Source organism: Petromyzon marinus, chromosome 6 (assembly GCF_048934315.1).
Source record: "Petromyzon marinus isolate PM22_M1 ecotype Great Lakes invasive population chromosome 6, UKy_Petmar_22M1.pri1.0, whole genome shotgun sequence".
In the NCBI taxonomy this organism is placed as follows: domain Eukaryota; kingdom Metazoa; phylum Chordata; class Hyperoartia; order Petromyzontiformes; family Petromyzontidae; genus Petromyzon; species Petromyzon marinus.
Genome location: NC_133672.1, coordinates 11,239,144 through 11,266,155, shown reverse-complemented (window position 1 = coordinate 11,266,155; position 27,012 = coordinate 11,239,144). Strand labels below are relative to the sequence as shown.

Sequence of the window (27,012 nt, the reverse complement as noted above, 5' to 3'; positions counted from 1 at the left end):
TGGGCTGAGCTCATGGAGGGCTAACTCGAGCACCATCCTGCGGCGGGGAAAGGAGGTGGTGCAAGCGGTTCAGCCAAGCCCACAACAGCCAAAAATCTACTGTCCCTGTCTGGGGGGGCGCTGTTCAACCCTAGCACATGGGCGAGAAGCCGTGCATGTGTGACGAGTGCGGCAAGACGTTTTCTCGCGCTCAGGCCTACAAGTATATATATATTTTTCTTTTCCGCTTGTGTGTTAATCTGTGTTTACCCCGGATGTTTTAGAGATGGCAATTCTCCTGCTGTGTATCCTACTGCTGTCCCTCCCGGCCATATCTAGTGCCACACTCAACTCTACAAACAGCTACCCTCGTTACTTTGCGTCCATACTTGTTACTCGATTTGCCACTACACCTGCTAATGAAACAGCTCATATACACTTCAACACTCCATCATTGTATCCTTTAAAACCCTATCTTTGTCCCATTACTTCACCAGCACTCATTCCAAACTTCATTCTGCTCTTAAAAATAACACCATCTGCAAGCTACTGCTATTCGTCCAAGGTTCGCCGCTCTTCATCCTTTCACAGGGTGGTATTGAGCTTCAGGGTGGTATTGAGCTTCATCCTGGCCCAAATGAAAATAACTCGTTATCATTCTGTAGATTTTTCTGGCAGGAAACGTGTTGGTGTTCTACATGTCAACATCAGAGGGCTTGTGATTAAATTGAGCTTCATCCTGGCCCAAATGAAAATAACTCGTATAATTCTGTAGATTTTTCTGGCAGGAAAGGTGTTGGTGTTCTACATTTCAACATCAGAGGGCTTGTGATTAAATTAAGTCAACTAAAACTAGAAGTGGCAAATCTTGACCCGGACATTTTTTGCCTAACAGAAACATTTCTCACTCCTGCCGTCAATGAATTGCAGATTGTGATTGACAACTACAACCTTTTTCGGCTTGACCGAGGATCTAAAGGAGGTGGAATTGCCATCTATGGTTGTAATACTATTGCATGTTCACTAGCTCACTCCTTGTTTAAAAAATGTTGCTTTGAAGGTCTGGCTCTCAAAATAACTCTCCCAAATAATCAACAGATATTGGTAGTGTGCTCCTATCGACCGCCTAGTGGGAAGGATGTTGAAGCTCCATCTGCACTGATAGAGCTTTTGGGGGCCTCCCTAAAGGTGAAATAGTTTTAGTGGGTGATCTAAATTGGAATTGGCTAAATCCGCCGGTCGTGTCCACAAATTTTGCAGATGAATTTAATCTGTTTCAATTAATAAATGTCCCCACAAGACCCAACCTAAAAAATCCGGAACAGTCATCTCTGCTTGACGTCCTATTGACAAATGCCCCTCATAATTCCACACTGACTGGTGTTCTGGGTAATAACGTTAGTGATCACTCCTTCATTTTTGGGGTGAGATCATCAGCCAGACCCAAAGCCCCCCCTAAATTGGTTGAGAAGCACTCTATGAGACACTTCAGCACTCAGGCATTTACTAATGATGTGCTTCACTCGGATATTAACAAGGTCTGTGATATCCCCAACCTGACTACGGCTTTGGAGACCTTCAGGTACACGTTTCTCCAAATTCTTAACAAACATGCTCCGTTGGTTAGATTTAAAATTCAAGGCAACCGCCCACCATGGTTTGATCCTTTGATTACAAAGCTCATGAAAACTAGGGACAAGGTTTGGACATGTGCTCAGAAAAGTAATTTGGTCAATGACTGGCTAAAATACAGGATTTTAAGGAATAGATGCGTCAAAAAAATACGGCATGCAAAAAATGTCGAGTTTTCCTCCATTCTCCTGGAATCACATGGAAATGCCAGGATTTTCTGGAAAACAATCAAATGTATCGAAAAGGCATCCTAAACAGACAATCTGCCCGTTGAGCTTAACCGAAATGGGGAATATTTTTCAGATCCCCAAAAAAATTAGTTGACAATTTTAACCTTCATTTTTCTGAAGCTGGTAATCTTTTTTGATAATGTATTGGGAGTCACCCCTGCTCATGCAAATTCCTACACCCCTGTCCAAACATTAAACGAATTTAGTTTCCAGCCAATCCACAAAAGTAATGTTCTGAAACAACTGTCCTACCTCAAAGGGTCCTCCTCTACCAGAGCAGATAGTATTCCCGTCTTTGCTCTACTAACTGTTGGTGACCTAATATACAAATCTATAGCCCATATTTTCAACCTGTCCATCAAAGAAGCATCAGTTCCTCTAGAATGGAAACATTCCTATGTCTGTCCACTTCACAAAGGGGGCCCTAAAGATGATCCAAATAACTACCGACCTATCTGAATTTTGTCCTCGTTGATGAACATTTTTGAAAAATTATTGACCTACAAAATTAGCAGTTTCCTGTCCACCAACAATCTACTACATCTAAAACAATCTGGGTTCCGAAAAAAATACAGCACCACATCTGCTGCATTAGACTCTCTGAATCACATTTACAGTAGCCTTGATAATAAGCAGTACTGTGCCTGTCTTTTTCTAGACATGTCCAAAGCTTTTGATACAGTAGACCACAACACCCTGCTTAGTAAACTAAGTTGCCTCGGTTTTTCCGAAAACGCAGAAAAATGGTTACAAAATTACCTCTTTTTTCGCACCCAAACTGTATTCACAGATTGTTGGAGGTCAAACAGTGTTAAGATAACAAAGGAGTTCCACAGGGTTCCATCCTCGGCCCCCTTTTGTTCTCTCTTTATGTCAATGACTTTGGCACTGACCTGGATCATTCCAGCGTAAATCTTTTTGCAGATGACACGATACTGATTATTGCTGGCCGCTCTCCGGATGACGTGATTGCTAAGCTACAGGGTGATTTCAACAAACTACAACATCAGCTAGTTGCTCTTAAACTAGTCCTGAATACCTCCAAAACCGGTGCCTTGGTTCTCACCAGGACTAAAGCAGGACGTTATTTTTCCCCAAATACATTCTTTAAATAATTATCAAATAGAGCAAGTCAAGATCTATAAGTATCTTGGGGTCATCCTGGATTCAAAACTGAATTTTGAAGATCACATTGATTATATTGGTAAAAAGACAAAGATAAAAATTGTTTTTCTGTATCGACCAGAAGCACTGCTTCCCCCCAATGTTCCGTTTGGAATTGATAAAAGCTACCATACTGTCTCTACTTGACTACTGTGACATCGTGTATAAATCAGCCCCAAGTACTGTACTGAAGAAGCTTGATTCCATTTATCACTCGGCCTTAAGATTTACATTGAACTGCCCATATAGGACTCACCACTGTGATTTTTACATTGGGTCAAACTTAACATCTCTTAATGTTCGACGGCTTGTGCACCAGATCTTATTTATTCACGATGTACTTGTTGGATATATCTACATATACAACATACTTACAAAAAAATCCGCAGACTACCTGCTGGATCTCCTCTCTGTTTCAAAGAACAAATTTGACCTCAGGTCTTCGCTCATTTACCAGCTTCACATTCCCTATTGCCGTACAAAACTGGAGGAAGGGCCTTTGCTATTGATGCCCCCAGGGTCTGGAATGCTATTGCCAATAAACTGCAACTTGAATCGCTACCAATGAGATCTTCTCTCAAAACTGCTCTAGAGGAATTGTACACCCCTAGCTGCCACTGCTATTCATTGGCGTAAAATAAAATAAAATGTTTTCGCTCCGGATGATGCTGCAAAGTATTATCTGTATCTTGATTTAGCGTGCTGATCTTATAGGTGCATTGAAAAATTTGATACTCCAACTGATGCTTCTGTTGTTGTGAGTAACTCATGCAGCCAGCTATGGCTCTAGGATTTGGTGTTACATGTTATTTATGTAGTTTATTGTAAAAATTCGGTCACAGTCCCTGTGATCACTGTTACGTTGCAATTATGGCTTTATTTTTTGGTGATTTCGAAAACATTTTTTGGTTTGGACATGTTTGTTTAGTTGTAGTACGGAGTTAGACTGATGGCCTTAATCTAAGTTTTCTTGTGGTTGTTGTTGTTGTTTGACTTGCGTCCCACTGGGATTGTTTGCACACACCGTTGGTGTACGGTGCTTTTTTCAGGAATATTTTGCTGTTTTTTTCATGGATTTTCTGTTTGCACAGTCATACATAGTAACTTTAAGATGTTTTCTTGTTCGTGTTTTAGTTTTTTTGTTTGTTGTGGTTGCACCCGATTCAAGAGCCGAATAGCTCACAGGGATATACCAAAATAAATCAACTGAAAAAATAGAAAACTGAAAAACAGCATCATCGGGCGATTTGCCAGAATAGTGAAGCCATCTAACTGCTTCCGGTCTTAAATAGTGCAGGATGACGTCATCATTGAACCCAATCAGGTGCACAGATCAGAGGCAGGGGAGGGGGTTATTGTAATTACATACTAGATTAATATCCACACATTATTGGAATATCATCGATACTATAACACACCAATCTAACTAAAACTAACCAAATTAATACATTCTCTAGACTTCATAACAAACAATTCCCAACTAATAACGAACATTTTTAAAACAAACTGTAATGAACTTAACTAACACTGATTTAACCAGCGCAGCGACATGATTTCCGTCCTTTATAAAGGCCTTAACTTTTCCGTTGCCCCACGCACCCAGTATATGAGATAATTGCTGAGATCGAATCAGTGGTAAGACACCTTCTGCATAATGAGGCAGAAATTACTAGACACGAGGTTGCCAAAATAATTGAGAATAGCAAAGTACCAAAAATAAATATTGGCTTCAACGAAGCAAAAGCCTTAAGAGAGCTTCGATTAAATAAAGATATTCAAATTCTGGCAGCTGATAAAGGCCTCACTACTGTAGTGATGTCACGAGCAGATTATGATAATATACTAGAGGAAATAACCTATATTAAAATTAAACGAGATCCAACAAATCCTTTACAATGTGAGACTACTGCAATCATTGCAAATTAATTAATCCCCAAGACTGAGCAATACCAAATTAAGCCAAGGGTCTCAAATCCACCTAGACTCTATGGGTTACCAAAGATTCATAAAATCGGTATCCCATTACGACCCATAGTAAGTACTATAGGCTCTGCCACATAAATTAGCAAAATATATAACTTAACAAATACAGCCCTACATCGGTAGGACATCTTCATTCATAAGAAATTCAGAACATCTTGTGAATGTCATTAAAGATATTAAACTTAACCCTAATGATATTCTGGTGAGTTTTCATATAATTTCTCTATTCACTAAGGTTACAGCTAACGAGTCGCTTAAATTACTTGATACACTAGTAAAGAAGACAGATTTACCAGAAGATATTCCAAAACGAGCTGACACATTTGTTATGGAGAGGTGATTTCTTTAAACAAAAGGAAGGAGCAGAAATGGGTTCTCCTTTATCTCCTGCTATAGCAAATCTGTACATGCAAAACTTTGAAACAAGAGCACTTGCCTCAAGTACATTAAAACCATATTTTTGGTTGAGATATGTCGATAACACTTTGGTTGTCTGGCCACATGGTAAAGATGCACTTAAATAATTTCTAAATCATCTCAATGCAAACCAGCCATCCAGTTCACCATGGAAATGGAGGTGAACAACACACTACCATTCCTGGATATGTTGCTTGGACGCGGCCTAAATGGTAAACTAACACACACAGAGCGTCTACTGAAAGGGAACGCACGCTGATGCCTATCTGAATGTAGATTCGCATCATCACCCTGCACAGAAATACTCTCTCATCAAGACGCTCATACATCGGGCTAAAACAGTGTCAGATGGTGAAAGTCTAAGAGGAGAGATTAAACATGTTAAAGAAGCACTACGCCTGAATGGCTACAATAATGCTCAAATTAACAGAGCATTGAATGCCAAATCAAGATCGAACAACAATACTGCTGAAAGTGATCAGATTATTAAAACAATTAAAATACCATATATCTCAGGAGTAACTGACAAATTAGCCCGTGATTTGCAAAAGCAAAACATTAAAGTAAGATTTGGTATGGTACACAAAATTCAAAAACTAGTGTCTTGTACTAAGTTATCAACAGAAGGTTGATAATTGCTTATGCGGTAAATGCTATATTGGACAGACGGGACGTAACATTAATAAATATTAAATTCTCTCAAACACAACTGTCGGCAGTGGCAGATGCTTGCCAACAAGGACACTCAATTGATTTTGATAACGTTGAAGTGTTATGTAAAACTAATTATGACTGGCCAAGACTAATTAGAGAATCCATTGCAATTGAGAGAAATACAAATAATTTTAACTGCTCTAATAGCTACAGGCTGAGTACAGCCTGGAAGCGTATTAATCAGTAATACATATTACAATTCCTTATAGGGGGAACATACTAATTAACTGATTACTAATCTAGTATATAATTACAATAACACCCTCCCCTCCTCCGCCTCTGATCTCTGCACCTCATTGGGTTCAGTGATTGAGTTCAGTTGAATCTTTACTTAAAGCTTTTGTGACTGCAGGAATTCATATTCTTGGGTCTTTCGGTAAAGTCACGTAGATAGGTTCAAAGAAAATAACCAAAAATAACAAACTAAGACGTTTCGATTGCAACGCAAGCGGTCGTCTTCAGGAAATTGGGGGTTAGCTTCCAAAGCAAATTATTTACAAGGGTTTAAAATGGGCGTAGCCCAAATGTCAGCAGCCAATGATAATGTAAGTGTTTGGCAGTAAGCCCGGCGGTGGTTCATTTTCCACCAAAGGTCTGCCAGGTGAAAATTAGCATGTTAATGGCAGATCGCAAAGCCGCAACTAAGGGGTCGGCACGCGAAGTGACTGTGAAAGCACAAGTTTGAAATGGGCGTAAAGCACAACTAACATGGGAAGGTGGTAGGATGGGAACATCATAGCCAATTATGACTTAAACGAGTTGATGTCCTTCCAATGATTGTTCAGTTTGTACCCATCTTCTCGGTTGAAATTGTCTGTCTATATATATGGATGGCTTCATGAACAAATCTTTGTTGATAGCCAGTGGGCTTGCAAAGTACCTTCGTCTTAGAGAAATCAATTTCGTGTGAACCCACCGCATTTAAACAATGATCATCCATGGCCGAGGTATTGGTTCTACCATGTTTCAGATCTCCCTTATGTTCACAAACACAGTCCGAGACATGTCGCTTAGTTTCCCCAATGTAACTACTGCCGCAGACACATCTTAGTTTGTAGACGCCAGGGTATTGCATGTCAGGGATGACATTCTTCACAGATGGAATCAGATCACACATTTTATGTACTGTGTGTTTGTTCATGATTTTGGAAATATTTTTGTGACCCCTGCTATGTATGGCAAGGTGATGGTTTTGATTGGGTCCTCAGATGGTTCTTTTCCAATGGTTGGGGTGATAGCTTTACGGATTGTGTAGTCTGAATATCCATTCATCTTATGAATGGCTTACCAAAAATCCATAAAGAAGGGACACCCCTTCGTCCTATCATCGCCTGCCCTCTCTCTCACCATTGCCAGGGCTATGCCTCCTAGAGAGCCCTTCCATTGCATCCACATCCTGGTGTTAGAAAGAGGCTCCGTCCCGACAGTACCATTTGTCACTTGGTACTGTCGCTGCCCTATAGTGATGCCTTGTATGTCACTACATTATCCCCTCCCCCCCCCGCTTTGTGAAATACAACCATCCCGGCTGTTACCCAACTGCAAAACACAAGAGTGTGCCTCCCAAAAATATAACAATGAACAACCGAAGAGCAAACAATATATACAGTAATTATACAATTCCCGAGAAAAAGGGGGAAGAGAAAAGAGAGAAGGAAGAGACAACAACAAGAAAAATGTTAGCAATGTACAAGGACCAGTCCCCACCCCCCTCCCACCTCCAGCACGACCCTACGCCCATATGTGTGCCAACACCCATGAGCACAAGAAGAACCAGGTTCAGCCAATGAATCCTCCGACTCGCGAGTGTGGCAAGCAGCAGACGGCATAGGGGAAAACGGCACGGTGGAGGAGAGTCATTTGAACCGGGCAGTCTTTGAAAGAGTCCTCGTCGTCGGGCCCCCATGTGAAGTGGGCATGAGCTCCCTGGAGGACCTGGGAGGAACTTGAGAATGGCCTAACGGGCGTGGCCCCTCCCAAGAATCGATGATGACAGCTGGAGGGCGGGTGGGCGATGGTCGCTCAGCATTTGGTAGTCCGTCCGTGGCCGGCGTAACCGGCGACATCGAGGGCATCAGGCGCTTTGGTCCTGTGGGCGCAATCACAGAACTCTCCTGAGGCACAACCTCAGCGGATGCCCGCCCCAGCTCGTCGGACACACCAGACACCCGACCCTTGGAAAGTGGAGATGAGGGGACCGTGCAAGGCAAAACAAATGGTTTGAGTCACGAAGGGTGTACAAACCAACGCCGGCGACCGAACTGAATCTGCACACATTGTGGTCTGTTAGCCTGTATCACGTCGACCGGGCCTCGCCATGGTTTGTATAATTTGGGGGACGTACCCACCGGTACCTGAGGACAGTGCAGCCCAGCCCTGTCACCGGGGGTCCATTTCTTCCCCGACACGCGTAGCCCCCTTAACCTCTCATTGACCGACTGCCGCAAGGCCAAATTCTCCCTGGAAGCCTCCTGTGCTTCTGACACTCGCTAAAGGTTAAGGCACATGGGGCCAGGCATGTTAACGTTAGACTTAGGCAGCCTCGTGTTCAGTTGAACATCAAATTGGGGGATCTTGTTCCCTCCTGTACATTAAAATGTCAAGAACTCGGTGGAAGTGTGAGGGGCCATTCGATAGGCTGCGAGAACCCCAGGGACATGCAAATCCCAGTCGCACTGTGACTCGCTAAGCTGCTGACTCAACATAGACGTCAGGGTCCTGTGCACCACCATTCCATCAGTCTCGGGGTGATAGGGCGACGTGCGAACCTTTTTGGTGCCCAACAGATCACACATCTCCTGCAGCAATTTTGACGAAATTGTTTTGCCCTGATCAGTAAGGGGGCGCTCCGGGGCCCCCTTATCTAGCACATAGCAGTTAAGGAATGCCTCAGTAATATCCGCAGCTGACTGGTTTGGAAGCGGTCAGGCCATCGGCCAGCGAGAAAAAGTATTCAACGCCCACCAATAAGTATTTATTTCCTCGCGGCATTGTCGGGAAGGGCCCTAGGACGTTGAGTGCGACGAGTTCGTTTATGCGGTACACAGAAATAGATTGCAACGGCAGACAGCACCTCTTCGGCGGGGGTTTCCGGCGTACGCATTGCACACACTCCTGCAGTACGTTGTATACATTCCCCGACATTCCAGGCCAAAAGAGTCGAGTTTGAGGGCTGTGAGCATTTTCTGCACACCAAGGTGCATTAGCCATTCGTGTATCGCCCAAATCACCCTGCCCCTCAGGACAGTGGGTACCACAATATTGTCGCGGCGCAATCCGCCGTCCCAACACATTAACAGACCCCCTTTCAGGATCACTGGGGCCACCCCGCGTCGGTTTACCCCCTCATCAGCGTTTGTGACCCGACGCCTTATTTTTATTTTATTCTCATTCTACGTGACTTTACCGAAAGAACCAAAGAAGAAGGAGGTATCTTCCACCTGGAGGCGTCCCCATTTTGCACGGGTCAAGCCAATGGTGGTATCACCCGCAACAGAAACGTCGGAGCCGTCAGGGGGTGGAGCGTCCACCGATGCCACGACAGGGGGAGGCAATCCCGCATCTGCCGGCCTACAGCGCCCCGCACCCATGAGACATGCACACCCGTTACCTGGTGGCAGGCACGACAGAGCATCAGCATTCACGTGATGAAGGCCCTTTCAATATGAAACTTTGAACGAATAGTTCTGAAGGACCTCCAGCCATCGAGAGAGCTGGCCGGACGGTTGTTCAATACACAGTGCGTACTGAAGAGCCGCATGGTTTGTGCGTACCTCAAAGCTCCGACCTGAGAAGTACGGACGGTACTGTTGCATGAAGACACACAATAGCCAGCTATTCTCTGTGCGTCACGCAGTAACACTGCTCGGCTGGTGACAACACTCTACTCCCATAGGCCACGATGCTCTCCACACCCTCTACGACCTGGGATAACATGGCACCAATGCTAGTGTTACTGGCGTCCGTGTCCAGGACAAAGGGCAAACAAAAACATCGGGATATCGAAGGGGAGGTGCGTTGACAAGACCATCCTGTACGGCCAAAAACGATTACATCGTCCAAGTAGATCAAACAGGAGTCCCATGCCAACACCAGCTCCATGAGCCTCTGGAATGTGGCTGGAGCACCATCGGAAGACAGTTGAATTCAAACAACCCTTGCAGTGTCCGAAATGTGGTTTTGGGCTTTGAACTCTCGTCCAAAGGCAACTGCCAGAACCCCGACAGCAAGTCAAGGGTAGTGAAAACCCGCGCCCCAGATAGAGCATCCAAGGAATCGTCCATACGCGGGAGTGGGACGCTTCAGCCACAGAGACTTTATTTAGTTTGCGAAAGTCAACGCAAAAGCGCAAACTCCCGTCATATTTTTTGACAAGCACTATGGGAGCACCCCGCGGACTGTTCGAAAGTGAAATGTCAGCGGTCAACATCTCATCGACCGCCTGATGGACATGGTCCTTTTCTTTGGGACTCAATCTGTAAGGGTTCTGACGGATGGGGGCGGCGTTTCCTGTATCGATGTGGTGGCGCAACGTCGTGCGACCAATGTCGTATTTTCCCTTAAGAGTGACTGCAACTCAGCCCTCTGAGTGTCTGATAAATCGGGGTTTTTGGAGCAGAGAGTGTCTATCCACTTCTCATCGCATGGTGCACCCTGCTCCATAGCTGACAGGACCCCCACCTCATCAATGACATTCCCACCGCAACTCGTAGCAGACGCATGGGCTAGCAAGGTTCCCGCCTGTATAACAGATGTGACCAACCCGGCATTGAGGACCTGAATGAAAGGTTCCTGATCATAGGACAGCAAAGTCTATGCCCCCACTAGTGTTAGCCCCCTGCTCGCTTTGTTCGCGGGTCCCAGTAGGATTCCTTCAGGGGTCACCACCCCATCAAGCTGCTTCCGCAGTCGCAAGGGTACCAGCATCTGTGCCCTGGGTGGGATTTTTACAGTCCTAGTCGCTCGCCATAGCGTGGACCGTGGCGTCAGCCATGCGCAACAGAGTTGGAGAAGGCAGAAAAGCCATTCGGCGGCCCGATGGCAACTCAATGCAGCCCTGATATATCAAGATTACAGGAACATTTTTCCTAAGAAATCGGTGCCCAGTAGGCAGGGCACAGCCAAGGATTTCAAAACTAGTACCGGCCCGGTTAATTGGATGTCACCGATGCATCCTGTTGCAGTAATTTGGCCGATGATACCTAGGGATCCCCCGTTTGCGGCAAAACACGGAATGGCGACAGGGTGAAGAATACAAGAGTGTTTCGGCAAGATGTTAAAAATAAACTCTGAAATAATAGTCGCGGATGCTCCGGTGTCGATGAGCACCCGTACTCCCACCCCTTGTACTGTTCCCACAACGGCCGAACACCCAGCCACCGCGGCAACGACCCTATGGGCTAAATCCGACCACTGACTAGGCCGATGTGGCCAGCTATTATTCGGCAACGCCAGACTCCCACGCTCCCCGACCTGACCCAAGCATACACCGCACGAACTCGCACCGATGCTCGAAACCGATGAGGTGGCAGCAAGGGTCGAGTGTATGGTGCATCGCGACTTGCCTGGGGGTCCTGGAGTGGAGGATGGCCAAGTGGAGGACGACGTCGGTCCGGAGAGTCTCCCTCTCACAGCACAGCATCCCTTCACGATGTGCCCCGGCAGGCCACAGTCGTAGCAAATGATGATGCTGCTCCTAGGGCAGGAGAAGGTCCCTCTCCGCTGATCTCGCCCTCCTTGTCGCCCCGCCTCGTCCTTCCTCCAATGTCCGTTGTCGACCAAAGCACATACTTGGGGATCTTCCATGTCTTCGGGTGCACCAGGAGCCTCGGAAGGACCGGTGCGTGCCGCCACGCCCGCCCGGCGTTGCAGATGAAGATGTGCTTGGAGGCATCGCGCGATTTGAAGAGAAGACAAGTTACTGTCCTCTGTAGCTGGTAGGATGATGTGAAGCTCCTGAGCCAGTGCCAGCAATTTCTCAAGCACTAGCGAGTCCAACCCGTCCTCCATTTTTGGAAACGCCACCTGTACCAACGGCAGCAAGGCGCTGAGGAATGTGAGAGGTGTCTCGGATTCCCCTCAAGTCCAAATTTGTGATGAACGTTGGACGGTGGATCGAAAATCGCTGCCATCTGCGTAAAAGCCCGCAGCAGCGTATCCCTGTCGGCGCCTGGGAAGGCATAGAATGCCGCCAAGGCACCGTCATCTAGGGCGGTGGGGAGCGCATGCAGCGCCTCCATCTCCGTCCAACCCGCCAACTCACAGTTCGCCGTGAAGCGCCTCCTGAACGCTTCCCAGTCGCCACCCCATGCCCTGAACTCTTTAACAAATGTAAGTCCTTGCCGGAGAAGTGAAACTGCAATTGACGTTGTTGGTGGAAACTCAGATTTGGCGGGAAAATCTTCCTGCCCGTCCGCCTAAATGGCGGTTGCGGCGTCGACTCCCCTCAGCTCCGGCGCTTCGGTCTCTGTCGGTGGCTCCTCAGGGTCCAGCTCAGAGACCAGCACTGCCGCAGCAGCCAGCAGCTCGGCGAGGGGGGCGCTGCGCGCCCTGCGGTCTCTCCCTGACAGTGCCGCCCCGCTCCCTCTCTCCGGGGCTGTGACCCCTGTGGGCTGTCTGGGGAACAATCCCCTTCTGGTCCTCTTCGTCCGACGATATCTTCGTTGGTTGTCGTCTTCGAGTAAACATTTCACCTAGTCTAGGACTACCAGTTAGGTTAACCACTTCTGACGCCAGATGTAGTGGGTTCAATGAGGCACACGCTCAAACCTGGAGCCAACACGTTCATTCACTAACTCAACAGGTAAGTCTATACTTAACGGGACAACGACTAAGGGTGGTGACCACCACAATTAGCTACATAACCACACACGGGAATACTATATAACTGGCCGGGTCAGCTAACACGCTGCCCGGCTCTCGATGGCTTGTCCAATGCCTGAAGATCAAAGACCGAGGACTTGGCTGGTGGATTCCATGCCTTGGGACAGCAACAATGACAACCCCTCCTGCTTCTCCGCAACAGGCTTTTATCTGCCGCGGCGTGACCGGGCTCCGCCCCTAGCCAAGCCACATTCTAGATTCTTCTCGAGGGTTCTGGTTCCCCATCACGCGCCCCTCTCACCCCCCTTGGGGGGGGAGCCCCTTCCACCTCGTTCGGTCACGTGCCCTCCCGGGTTCACCTAGAGTGCCATGTCCTCGCCCAGCCCTCTCTCTCACCGTTGCCAGGGCTATGCCCCCGAGAGAGCCCTTCCATTGCATCCACACCCTGGTGTTAGATAGAGGCACCACCCCTATAGTACCATTCATCACTTGGTACTGTCGCTGCCCTATAGTGACGCCTTGTATGTCACTACACATATTACAATTCCTTATAGGAATCAATACGAATTAACTGATTACTAATCTAATATATAATTACAATACCCCCTCCTCCGCCTCTCATCTCTGCACCTCATTGGGTTCAATTATGACATCGTCCTGCTCTATTTAAAACCGGAAGCAGGTGGATGGCTTCACTATTCTGGCAAATCGCCCAATGATGCTGGATGCAATTGCCAGCGAAATGTCGTGCTCAAATTGTAAATGTTGTGGATTCACTCTTCAATATGCTGGTGGGCTGAAGTAGTAACTATTTGTCACTTTCTTTACGTGACAAATCTCTTACTGATTGGCCGTGTCAGGTGGTGGAGGGTTTCGACACATTTATACTTATGCGATCTTACCCAAAAACCTTTATTGTGGACTTGAACTCTAATTAAATGTGAAGAATCTACAAAAAATACTTTAAACATAAATTAGTCAAAGTGGTTTACCGATCAATTCAGTGTCGCCTGATGCTCGTCTCCTGTTTATTATAGCGCTGATTCAATTATGGAAACTCCACAAGCCTATGGTGGGAGTCAGTCTGACCCACTGTTGACTCATGCCCAAAGTGGTACTCATTTTATTGACCCTGGAGAGATGAAGGACTGAGACGAGTCCCCGATGAGGTTTGAACGATCAACTTCCTGATTGATCGTACACACCGCCCTTTACCGCTGAGCCACCCTACCGAATGTTTGTAAGTAAATACCTGCTCAATTTGTTTATTACCATGAATGTTAATGTCATTAAGATGAAATGGCAAAATAATGCAATAAGGCAGACATATATTTTTTTGTGTTGATTTAAGTTTGGCATGGAAAGCAACTTGCCCCCTGGAGTTCATATGATTGTTATTAAGGTTGCTCTGCTCTCCCGGCACTGTTGTCTAAGCAAATATATTTCACCAAACGCACATTTGTTTGAAGGCACTTGAACATCAGTCTACAGTGCAACAGTCAGACTATGTGCAGTTCAATTGAGGTTCTTAGCTTCAGAAGTTGGGACCTTTGGGGAGCCTCAGGTTTAATAACATTGTAATTTTTAGCTTCATGTTCCAATGTCATCTCTACTGGAATACGTAACATCTCGTCAACCAGTACAATATGAACACTAGGCTCTAATTGACTACTGTATATTTTTTTCTAAGTATATGAAACAAAAAAACGAAATATGACAGCGAAAATAATAATATTTCACTTGATACGTTAACAAGGATATGAAATTGCACTCCTAAGTACGTTGCTTTTGCACATAGGAAATAACATTTTAATATTTGACGAGTTCATAAATCAGTGTCATCAATATTTTATATCATCATGTAAGAACCCCGGTAAAGTATATGTCCCCTTCTTAAGTGGCATCTAGTTGAAAGGCAGATAAACTATCACAGTTGTATTCAATTTATCGGATTTTTTTAAAGTAGATACTTTTCGAGTGCCAAGTACCAAGAGAAAGAACGTAGCAGTGATTCACAATCACGTCTGACAAGGTGGTCTCATGTGAGCAGCTGATGACATGATGTGTGAGAACTTCCATTAACCGTCACTGCTCTATCCTGCACTATAGTGGCCAAATGATGTATTGTTCAAATGAACATTAAGACCGTGCTCGTGTCTACTTACAGTCCTAAACCAGAGGTGGAAATTCCACATTACTATGGTGGGGGCGAATCTACCCCTAGTACAACTACTGTTATCGTTCCCACCACAAAACGGTACACTGCAGAAGGATGGTGGGCTCAGAGTCAAACCCCAACTATGATTTGAACTCACAACGTTCAAATTGCGAGCCACTTGCTCTACCCATCATATATGTGAATCTACATCGTGAAATGTAACTTTCTTCAGAAATACAGAACTTCGTGTTCGCATCACGTTGGAGAATTTTGCATTATGTTGCACTGACACAAGGGAAAGTTCACATTGGTTCCTTCAAAGCCATTCATAATGTTGCCATGGTTTCTATTTCATGTTTAGAATTAAACACGCACACAGTAGTGATAGCCTGCATAACATAACAGTCATGGCCTGGTAGTGATTTTACATGAGGGGTTGTTGGGAAAACAAAAACAAAGTACTGTATGGCAATTTAAACATGTGTAAACTTCAGTCGTCTTGATATTGAGAAACCAGTTATTGAGACCACATGTTCATGATGGATTAAAACAAAAGTAACACAACGTAGTACACAACAATACGCATACACATGAACATTCTCTGCCCGATAAAACACGTGGACTATTTTAAGTCTGATTTGAAGCAAAAAAAAATAGATGTTCATATGGACAGATAACAATTTGTGCTGTCATTCTGCAGTAAAGCTTATGTTCCACTCACTTTCCATGTATGTGTCTATTTCTCCATGACCATAAACAGACATTGTTTTTGTTTTACGTACGTACATTTAATTGTCAGGACATTTCTTATCATTACTTTAGGAAAGGATTACAATCCCTGCTGACCAGCGTGGCGAAGTATGATTAAATGACCCCTTACTGCCCCAGTAGCATGGGGAGGCTATCGTCCAGCCATAGATTCACAAATGGCTCGACATGTTCATTAATACGACAAAAAAAACAACAACAGAGAAGTGATGTATACATGCTTGTTTAGTCGATTGTGTGTGTGTTTACAGTGATAGATTTATTGTAAATACATTCCTTTTAGTTTTCTGTACGTGTTTACAGAAGTTTATAATTATTTATTTTGGAAGTCTCTTGTTGGGGGACGTTTTGCATTTACCAGTCACACCTGTCTTGCCACTTTACAGCACCTCATTTGTACTACTTCACGTCAAACAATGCCACGAGCCAAACTTAGCCAAACGTAGCCCACACAGTGCTTCAATGCATGCACTTCGAGACGGGTTTTTTTCGAGGTGAATATTTACGCGTTTTTAAGAGCAAAGCAAAGAGATGACAAACATTAAGCTCAGATGTAACTCAAAGAGGACGAATAGTTTCCTTTGAGCAATAATCATTAATGTTGAGAGACCACATTCAGCTTCTCAGCAAGCCAGATCTTTTAGCAAAGGCATTCCTGGCCATAAAAGGGTTCTGCTTTACAAATCTTTATTTTTGACTTTGCTTTAGAGAGGCAGAGTTGGTAGTACAGACCCAGATAAAGGGAAAGCTCCCTTCTTGGAGTGTGGATTTGGTCCAAAATACCCTTAAACAAAGGAACGAGGAATCTGAGGACACTGGCCACTGTGTTTACAGGGCAACAAAGGAGCATCTGTGTTCAAGCCAAAGAACTCCCACCAGAGCAGGCACACTTTTCGCTTGCTAATTCAGAATGAACGTGAGATTTTGGAACGGTTGCCAAGTATTCCGATGGGACTAGAGCTGCAAAGTTCGACAAGAAATAAAAGTAAACTTTCACGTGATGCAACGTCATATTAAAAAATAAAAACCCAAAGTAATATTTCTTACGTAATAAAATGCCATGATAATATGTACGCTAGGGTTTTTTTTTACATATATTTGTAGTGTCATTGATGATGGCACTATAGTGTAGCGACAGTACCGTGTGAGTGGTACTGGATGTGCGGAGCCTCTCCCTGGCACCTGGGTGAGCATACCAGGGAAGAGGCTGAGCAAACACGAGGGGGCACGTGACCGGATGAGGTGGTAACACGAGGGCCAGGGAGAGGGTGAGAGGTACACGTGAATTGGGTCCTGAACCGTCACAAAGGATCTGAAAAAGGGGCGTGGCCAAGGGCGGGACCTGGTCACGCCGCAGGGATAAAAGCCGAGCCCGGGAGTGGGGGGTGGGAAGGGATCGGAGTTGATCCTGGCTGGGAAGAAATCTTCCTCATCGTAGTCTCCGGTCTTCGCGCACGCGGACCAGGCAGCGTGTTGGCTGTCCTGGTCCGATTTAGTAGTCCCATCCACAGTGTAAATAGTTAGTATAGGAACGGTGGTTCACCACCCTATGTCGTCATCCCGTCTGTGTCAATAGTGAACTAAATGTTAATTAATAAAACGTGTTGCCTCCAAGTGCAAGGGTGCGCCTCGATTGAACCCATTACATATATATTATCTAGGACTTAAATAATTACATAGCGCAAACTGAAAAGTTAGAGCAATTTCAAATGAACCGTGGTCAGTTGTCTGTATTCGTTACTCCCACCTCTTTGGTGTTGCCATCCATTATTAAAAGTCTTCCAAACTTCTTCCACCATTTCAATTCAATCGTAAGTTTTGTTACATGGGGAAAATCCGGTTTAGCCAGTTATCCAGCTAGTTTCAGTGGCAATGTCCTGCAGTCACGAACAACGGATTTGTTGGGGTGGAGATGTGCCCAGCCAGCAGCCAGCCAGGAAAATTGAGGCATAGATATTTTTTAATAGTAGCCTGATGCATACTGTAGTGTTGTGGTATTATTCATGTGATTACAAATATCTGGCCTAAGGGCTCTACGGAATGGGTCCAGTCGCCCTTCAGTTGCTCTTTGAAAGGTGCAACTTACATAAACCAACACTCATAGCTTCCTGCCATTTCAAGTAAAAATGTCATCTTGTAAAGTGCTGTTCTTATAATGCTTTGTAAAAAAATGCTGTTCAAGTCTGTCAACGGAATCTGACACGGTATGACGTTTGTAATGGAAAAAAGCCATTTCAGCCAAATGGCTTTTGGTATCTGCCAAACACCCCAAGACAAGTCTAATGCCATGTTATAACGACAGAACTGACAGGTCTTCTACTCTCATAGTTTCCAGCCAAAGCAAATTTGATGTCCTCTGAAAATATCTTCACTAACATTAAATACATGTATTAATTCTATGCATTTAATGTAATGTATTGTGTGCATACTGTACATGCTACCGTGGAGTAATGGTTAGCACAATTGACTTACATTCAACAGGTCGCCTGTTCTCCTCTGCACAGAAGTTGACACATTGGAGAAATGTTATTAAACTCCCCACCCCATCCTTACCTCTTCCACCCACAGTTAGTTGATTGGTAGGTTGTATGTGTTGGCATTGAGTGTGGGCACTCGCACATCTTCCAAAATGTAAGGCCAGCATGAGAGAGGTGGCCACTGTGTCAGCGTGAAAGAGGAGGCGAACATACCCTCTAGAGCTCCCTCAAGTGGAGGCCCTTGCTCCAGCAGTGGAGTGAGCAAAGTGATTAGCCCGGCAGCACCTTGACACGCTGCGGCAGTACGCATGCCCTCATGTGCCAAGGCACTGAGCAAATAAGGACATCAAGCCGATAAAACTGCAATCAAACCTTATCTGGGTCGTAGTATATTAGTAACATTATAAACTGGCTGACTTCCTGAACAATTTCTGAGAAATACAAAACTAGCATTGTTCTATGTGTAAGGGTTAGCAGTCTCCTTGATACTGCTTTTAGTGACCCAACATGCAACTTAAATAAAAGTTAGGGAGAGTTATTCAGATGGCAAAATATCTATCAACGGCTTACATACATTATTGACATATTGATTAGTGCAGAGATTAAATGTTCCACCTGTGATTCTAGTCTGCAACAAGACTGCTCAGAAAGTGTGGCGAGTGATTTTTGCATTTTAAGAATACAATCGTTATAATTTAAGGCACTTTGCCAAGTGCTAAGCTTGTCTCCGTAATGCCAGACTCATCAATTAACTGCTCATGCAGAATAGGAGAGAAAAAGGTGTTGGATATAGCAGCTATATAGGCCACCTAATTATAAAAACAAATCTACTCTGGAATATATATTTTTTCAGCTGCAATGTAATATCTTTCTATCACCTCAACATTTAAAAATAACTACTAAAGCTCCTTCATAATGGTTGCATCCAGAGAGTCTCATGGTCTATCACATTTAAAAATATATATATATAACCACGCAAGAGCCCGTAAAGACAACAAGCCTCATTTTCAATTAGGTCCTGTGAAATGTATATCTGGCAAATCAAAACAATGCAAAAAAACATTAATATATAAACGCAAAACTGACTGTAGATGGTTTGGATGTAAAGTGCCTTTTAAATTGCAATCCATGGAACATTAATCACGGAATGCGTTGAACTGTTGATCATTGACCAAGGTGGTCTGGTCTATTAAAGGCTGAATAAGCGAGCTTGTGCCCTCACATGCATGTTTTAGTGCTGGTGAATGTGTTCAGTTTCATACGGTCATAATAATAATAGGATTTTTTTTGCTTTCGCTGTGAGAGAAACCCATGGAATTTCTGTTAACCCCTGACATTTAAGGTAGGTGAATATGCCTACCCTTTTGACAAGCCTTAATTAAACCCATTCTGGCTGTCTAATCTCCACGCTTGCAAAAAAAATGCCACATTATTCATTCCAGCTGGCATTGCACATTGTAAAAATAAATAAAATATCAGAAAGAAAGCATCCCAAGTACAAATGAATTGAACATTCTCTGTTTTCCTCAGGCTGTTATGCAATTTATGATATATTGTATACGTCCTGTTTATTGATCTCAAACACAAAAATGTCAATATATGGGAATGATAAAAAAGTGTATTATTTAAATACAATAATCATTATCAACAGTCACTATCAATCCACTTCTGGACAAAGGCCTCCTCACGTCTTTACCATTGATCTTATGGACCCATCTCCATGGTGGTTGTCCTCTAAGGCACGTTCCCTTTTGGCTGCCATTCCATCACGATTCGTGTTTATTAGCCATCATAATTTTGTTGATGTATCCTGCCCAAGTCAACTTATTTACCTTAACAGTTAATTTTATTTCTCTAATTTGCATTTATTTTCAGATCCATGTGTTCCTCTTTTTCTCCATGTTTTTTTAAAACTATTTTTAAGTTCCTGTCCATGTTCCTTATTCGGGTAATTGTAGGCAATGTGCGATAATTATTTTTTTTCCTCTTTGGTCGCAGATTGGTATTTTTTTCCCTTTTTAGATCAACATTTACTAAGAACCGACTATTGGAAAGTTTAGTGGCCAAAAAAATCACTTGAGCAAACTGGAATTTAGAATGCAGTTTTTCTACTAATAACCATAGGTATAATATTAGTCAAATTCTAGAAAAAGCAAATGATATGAATATCTATTTACATGCAGTATATGCAGTGGAGCGGTAGTGTAGTGATTATCGCACTGCATTATGAACCTGATGAGCTGAGTTTGATGTCTGGCCATGGAAAACACCAGTGACAAGTGATATCAACTCACACTGACCAGCATGGGTTCGTAGGATCGAACAACCCTTCTGACCAAATGGCATAGGGAGGTCTTAATCCTGCAGTGGATTGACCAAGGGCTGTCAGTTATTGTTATTATACAGTGCATATAGAATAGCAATATAGATAAATGCATGCTGGAATAGACCTCTGCTGCAATGCATCCAATAATGTTAGAGTAAGGAAAGTGTTTGGAGTACAAAGAGAGGATGTACACAGAAATGCACCTTCAAGGATAAAAAAGTTCCCTGCGACGTCATGGATACTGAGAGTGAACGCTGCAGAAATAATAATCTGGGGATCATAACGTTACAGGATTATGGGGTCAGTCATCACAATGATTGCTCATTAATTATTCTATGCTCTCAACTTACTCACTAAATCATCAAATCACGGGGATTCATTCTTCAAACTTTCTTGCTAAAATCCTGAAATGACTTATAGTTTTACAAATGTTTTACATTTTTGTTTATCCTTACAGAGTATGGATAAAGCAAGCACGCAATTTGGACAGTGGAAAAGACAAATTTAAGTCAGATGTTCACTTGCGTCAGCAAGGGCATTTTAGTCACAATATGGGAATGTATCTTCCTGTTGAAAAACGTAATTTCCACTGGATAACTGTAAAGTTACGGGATATAGGGAAAGTGTTGCTTTGGGCAATGTGCCAGTTTGAGTCATTTATATATCTGCATGATAATGTGAAATGGAAATTATTACGGTGATTTTATAAAGCACATTCCGCCGTTATAGCGATCTTATCTACCAAACGTTTGAAATATATTTCCGCTGTAATTTGGCGCACAGTAGTGCAAGTGTTTGCGGAATACAAATTAACATTGGGTATAACCGTGCTGAAACATTATCATGATCTCGTGGTATTGCACAACGTTAACAAAGTACGTATTTCCAGGGCATTTGAAGTGAGTCACAGTTTCAAATGTTCTCATCTGACATACTGGACACTTGTCTCTGTACATGTCAAAAAATCTCCCATTGAACAACGTCCCCTGAAAAGTGTGATCTGTAATTAGATCTCTCTCGAGAGAATCAGAGTGCAACATTCCATATATAGGACAACACCAATCGGGATGTGACCAAATGGAAATTCGTTCTGGTTCAGTGAACCCTTTTGAATGCCCTCAACTGCAGAGCCTTACATTCTCCAATAGGCACGTTCCTTGTTAAGCTCCCTGGCATTGCAGTGCTGAAGCCTCTTGCAATGCAAAACAGCTTGTAGCATTTAAGGACAACAGCTCTCTGACCTCAAAGAAAACTTCCCTTGGGCCAATGGTTTATGAGAAACAATATTTTACTACAGTTGGAGGTGCACACGCATTAAGGAGACCTGTGGTTAGAGTTTACTGTTGAATAGAAGCAACCAAGGTGTATGAAATATGAAACTGGCTTAAATAATGTCCAATTTTTGCAAAAATAACGAAAAAACGGGCCCTCTAAAATGTGTTTTTATTGCAGAATTCATAAGGATACTTGTGTGTATTCCAATAAGCGGGGGGCAGAAGGGGGGAACTCTATGAACAACATAGTCCTTGCGGTTAGAGCCAGCGAAAGAATTTAATATCGGTGGAGGCACACGAATTGATGTGGCAGATGATGAAAGAAAATCTATTTCCCGTAGAAGATGGTGCTGCAAACGCAGTCTGTGTTCTCATCTGTGTTCTGCTGTGACCGTGAGGCAGACGTCTCTTTTTCAATAAACGACATTTGATGTTGAATCCCCACATACCTCCAATATATGCCACTTTAGACCAACACAGAGCATAGCAGCTTAACAGGTGTCATATCAATCAATTCCTTGGCTCATCATGGGACTTGAACGCATAGTTGCATTGTCTTTTATATCTTTTGTACAGACTCATTTTCAGGGCACGATAATATTCGAGTAAACTCCCAACAATAATGATTGCATAGGTGAATATTATAGTACAAGCATACATGCATTTGAGCTGACATGATTCCAAAGTAAACATATTCCTCTAAATGCATGTGTGTGGTTGGTAGGATAAGTAATACTACTAACAATGTGTATGTATACGTTATCAAAGGAGTGGAGCAAAGGTGTGGTGGTGAGCACACCACACCATGAATCTGGCCACCTGAGTTCGATTTCCCAGCCATAGCTAATATCAATGGTCAGCATAGCTAGGCAAATTTTTATGATTCTTGGATTAGAAATGCGATTTCCTTTTTTAGAAACAAATATTATTTTCTATCAGGATGAAGACCAATAGGACTTGCCAATCTGCATACCAAAACTACTACCAGGCACACTTGGACCAGCATATGTAACTACCGCTGAAACCACCAGGAGGACCGAAATATGAGATGCTCATTCACACAATTATGCATTACAACAACCGCGGTTCACCACTACGTGGTGGTGACATGATCATGGCACCTGCGGCATGCTAGGTGCACTTTGAGACCACAAAGGCCTGCTGGCAGGAGGTCATGGAACAGACCATGGGTTGACTGAGATCACTGGCAGATGCACCAACTGTGCCCCCCACTTTGCCAACTGTCTGCGTTTTATTTACCCAGTGCCCCGCACATTGTTGCGAGCATCACTTCTCTGCCCTCCGTTGTTGCTGGAGGGCAACTGGCTCCAACTCCTCAGCAGAATCCTTCACGAACCTCATCCACAGAGGCTGATCTTGACACTGCTGGTACCAGTCATCGGCTAGTCCACTCGGCATCACATCCTTCTGTACCGCATCATTCCATCTCTTCTCTAAGCCATGGCGCGTCCTTTTAGCCCAATCTATCTGGCTGAGCAGAAGTTGCTTGGTCATGTGATGGCTGGGCATTTGTGGTACATGAGCCAGCCAATACAACTTCACTTGCTAGAGGAGCTCACTCATGGGACTGTGTCCAGATCTTTCAAGGATATGTGAACTCCTCACACAATTCAGTCTGGTTAAAGCCAGGATGGGTCGTAGGCAGGCTAGCCTGAATGTTTTAAAACAGTGCAGATTATCCTTGAGAGGACTCCACATTGTGCAAGCAAGGAAGGGCATAACTGCATGGAGCGACAAGCAAAGCAGCTTCCAAACAGTGTTACGCAGCTGATGAAAAGATAATGTGGCTCCACTGATTCAGAATGAGACCCCGGCTGCCAAACCGGAGCTAGTCATAAGCTCCCCTCCCTCAACTCCCCTCCCTCAACTCCCCTCATGGGGAGTTGAGGGAGGGGAGCGTTTTATGACATAAAATACCCAGGTCGGTGCTTTGTTTTTGTGGGGCTGATGATAAGGCCCCAAATATTAGTAGCATGCTCCAGATTCAGCAGTAGCATCTCCAACTCTTTCTCAGAGTGGACAGCAATCACCAGATCATCCGCATACATAATATGGTTGACCAATAGGGAGCCATCCCTTGACCGCACTCAGGCATCGATCCACCTTCAATTGTATCTACACCTTTTCAAACTACATGATCAAAGACAATGTTATATAATGCTGGGGTGAGAGGACATCCCTGTCGCACCCGAAGGTGAACAGAAAATGGTTGCGACACCTGGCCATGCAACTTTACCAAGGCCTGCCCACCATCTTGAAGGTATTTACTGATTGTGAGCAGACGTCCTGGGACTCCAAAAGCACAAATAATAATCCAGAGCCCTGGCCTATTGATGTTATCATAGGCCTTGACCGGGTCAATAAATCAGAGAGATGCAGGGCCTGTTGAAATTCTCCACACCTCTGCTGTAGCATACGGACAGATAAATTATGCATACTGTACACACAGATGTATAAATGTTTTAACATGGGAATCACTCACATAAGTAATCATTCAGGGTGGATTCGAAGGTACCGCATACGATACAGGAATTTCCTATCAGAAAGTGGAAAGTGATATCTGAACCAGTTCTGCCCCCACCTCCGCCTCAAATATGCTTCAGCACAGACCCAGTGTGGTGAAGTATAGTTAAATATGCCCCATAACTCTGACATGGTATGTGGAATGCTTCATCCAGAAATAGATTGGTGAAAGGCTGTGAGCTGCTCCATTATCTTTAATAACAATGCTACGGTTAGATACAAAAAAATGGGATGAGATTTTGGCTTTAGATATAGAGAGGGGTAGAATGAGGCAAAACAGGTTGACTTTCAGCGCAATTGGACCAGAGGTAAGGAAGTGGCTTGGTTAAAATAGAATCTACTTTTTGCTGCTGGCTGTCCACAGTCAGAGTGGAAAGCACACGCGTGTGCATTTTATCTCGCCATACCATTATTTGCACCGTCAGTTTTCACTAGGACTGTGTCACCCGACTGAACCCCCGTGACTCCTTAGTGACGTCAAATACAATAAAAAACAGATGAGGCATCCACCTCCCCCACGCTGTGCTAGTCACGATCCTCGCTCACCCACAGGCACCAATAAACACTAACTCAATCTGAATTTTTCTTTCAACGTACATACCATTGTAAAGCATTTTGGAATATACAATTTGCTTTCAGTGCTCTGCCAGCCATTTACGTTGTGAATTAAATTAAATATAAAGGCCACCCCAACCTTGATATTTCTATCCATGCAAATTGCCATTATTTGCAATTTTATTCTAGGAAATTTACCTTACCAGAAAATGTAATAAAGTTCTATTCTATAGAATAGAATAATAATCCACAGTGCATGTAGGAAATCACATGAGATGAGGCTTGATCACATATTTGAGTTTTCAAATGGACTTAAAAAAATACTTTATCAGAGAATGAAGACAAGCTAGAATTGCTCTATTCCACAATGTTTCATTTCGGAAACACAGTTGATCAAGCCTGCACACATATGCCTCATGTTGCCTCGCCACAAAGCTCCGTGCTCCATTATCTCAAATAAGATGCTGCAATGTTGTAATCTTTGGCACACTGCGCTTGCAATATACAGGTCGCCGGTTCAATCCCACCACCTCTCTTCACCCAGCAGTACAAATGATATGCCACAGGTAGTCGATTGGCAGGTAGTGTGTGGTAGGGTAACATGTGGTGTGGGTACTACCTACCACCTCTTCTCTAGCGGTCACTCCTTTAGTGGAGGTGTTTCCACCAGTAGTGGAGTGAGTGAGCATTTCTAGGAGGGCTGTCACTTCACCTAATACAGTGCATGCTTTTAATGGCTTCTCACTTTTATCATCATCATGACGACCCATGGGCAGATAGCCCCGTAGGTGTCCATTGCACATTTCCACATTTGTTTACATTTTCCCCTGCCTTGTGCTAATATGCTCAAGGAGTGCCACATCTTTCTGGCACCAGCCTCTTATGTCAAGCCATTTTCTGTTAGGTCTTCCTCTATTTCCAGTTCCTTTCATTTTTCCAAACAACATACTTTAAATTTTCTGTTGTTGTCCATCCTACATATGTGTCCACATAGTGCCAATTACATTCTCATCACTGCCTGCATCATCCGGTCTTCTTCTGTGTGCAACCTTTTTCTTACTTTCACGTTGGTCAATATTTGGGTCCTTCTCCAGCAATACATTTTGAGTACCAATATCGTCTCTCTGTTAGTCTTTTTAAATGTCAGTATCGCAGGCATACAAAGCTGTGCTGAACACGCATGTTCTTAAGATGTTCAGTTTGGTCTTGTAGCTGATTTTCTTGCTTCTCCAGATGTTATTGAATCCGCCATTACTCATTTTGCATTTTGCAATCCTCACTCTGATGTCTTTCTTATAGTCGTTGTCCCATGTCAGTAGACTTCCCAAGTATACAAATTCCTTCACATTCACAACCTTGCTGTTTTCCATTATTACTTCAATGTCCTCCCTTCCGGACACCATCGCATTTGTCTTTTCCACGTTAATGCTCAGTCCTGCATCCTTTCCTGACTTATTCAGCGTATGGACACTTTCCTGCAGTACGAAGCAACTTTCTTCCATCAGATCTATGTCGTCCGCAAATCTCAAGTCATTCATTCTTTCTCCTTGCACAGATATTTCTGTGCCGTCCTGAATGGCATCCATCACTCTTTCCAAGTATGTGACGACGCTGTTTGGTGATAGTGTTTCTCACTTCACTCAAAGCAAAGAGAAAAGTCAGGGTATCCCTAATGTGTGGCGCTTATCTCCACCGACAGCCCCGAGCCAGGAGCGGAAATTATATACGAGCACGTGCTCTCAAAGGAAAACCACAGATGGCTTTCAATAAAGTGGTGCTAAATTTATTCATTCCCAAAGGGATGATTTGCACTCATTCCCTGACTGGGATTTGAACTCAAACTTCTGAGCATGAGTCTTGAACTCTGTAGCACAGTAAAATAATATATTTTAACTTTTGTCACTAAGTATGATAAATGTTATCTGGTGTGTAGTACCAGCAGTTGCTACTGACAAGGAGATTGCATTTT

At 43.9% G+C, this 27,012-nt stretch overlaps 2 protein-coding genes across 3 annotated transcripts in view; both read right to left on the bottom strand.

Moving 5' to 3' along the window:
- PLCB1 (phospholipase C beta 1) overlaps nucleotides 1–27,012 on the bottom strand; it is a 196,206-nt gene that overhangs the window by 119,252 nt on the left and 49,942 nt on the right. The gene's annotated exons all lie outside the window — the stretch shown is intronic.
- LOC116939519 (uncharacterized) overlaps nucleotides 1–27,012 on the bottom strand; it is a 43,857-nt gene extending 16,845 nt beyond the window's left edge. Inside the window, exon 1 of the mRNA XM_076065046.1 lies at nucleotides 1–27,012. This exon is cut by the window's left edge and continues 994 nt beyond it. Within this exon, the coding sequence (XP_075921161.1) occupies nucleotides 11,190–12,128 (939 nt within the window). The 5' untranslated portion in view covers nucleotides 12,129–27,012 and the 3' untranslated portion in view covers nucleotides 1–11,189.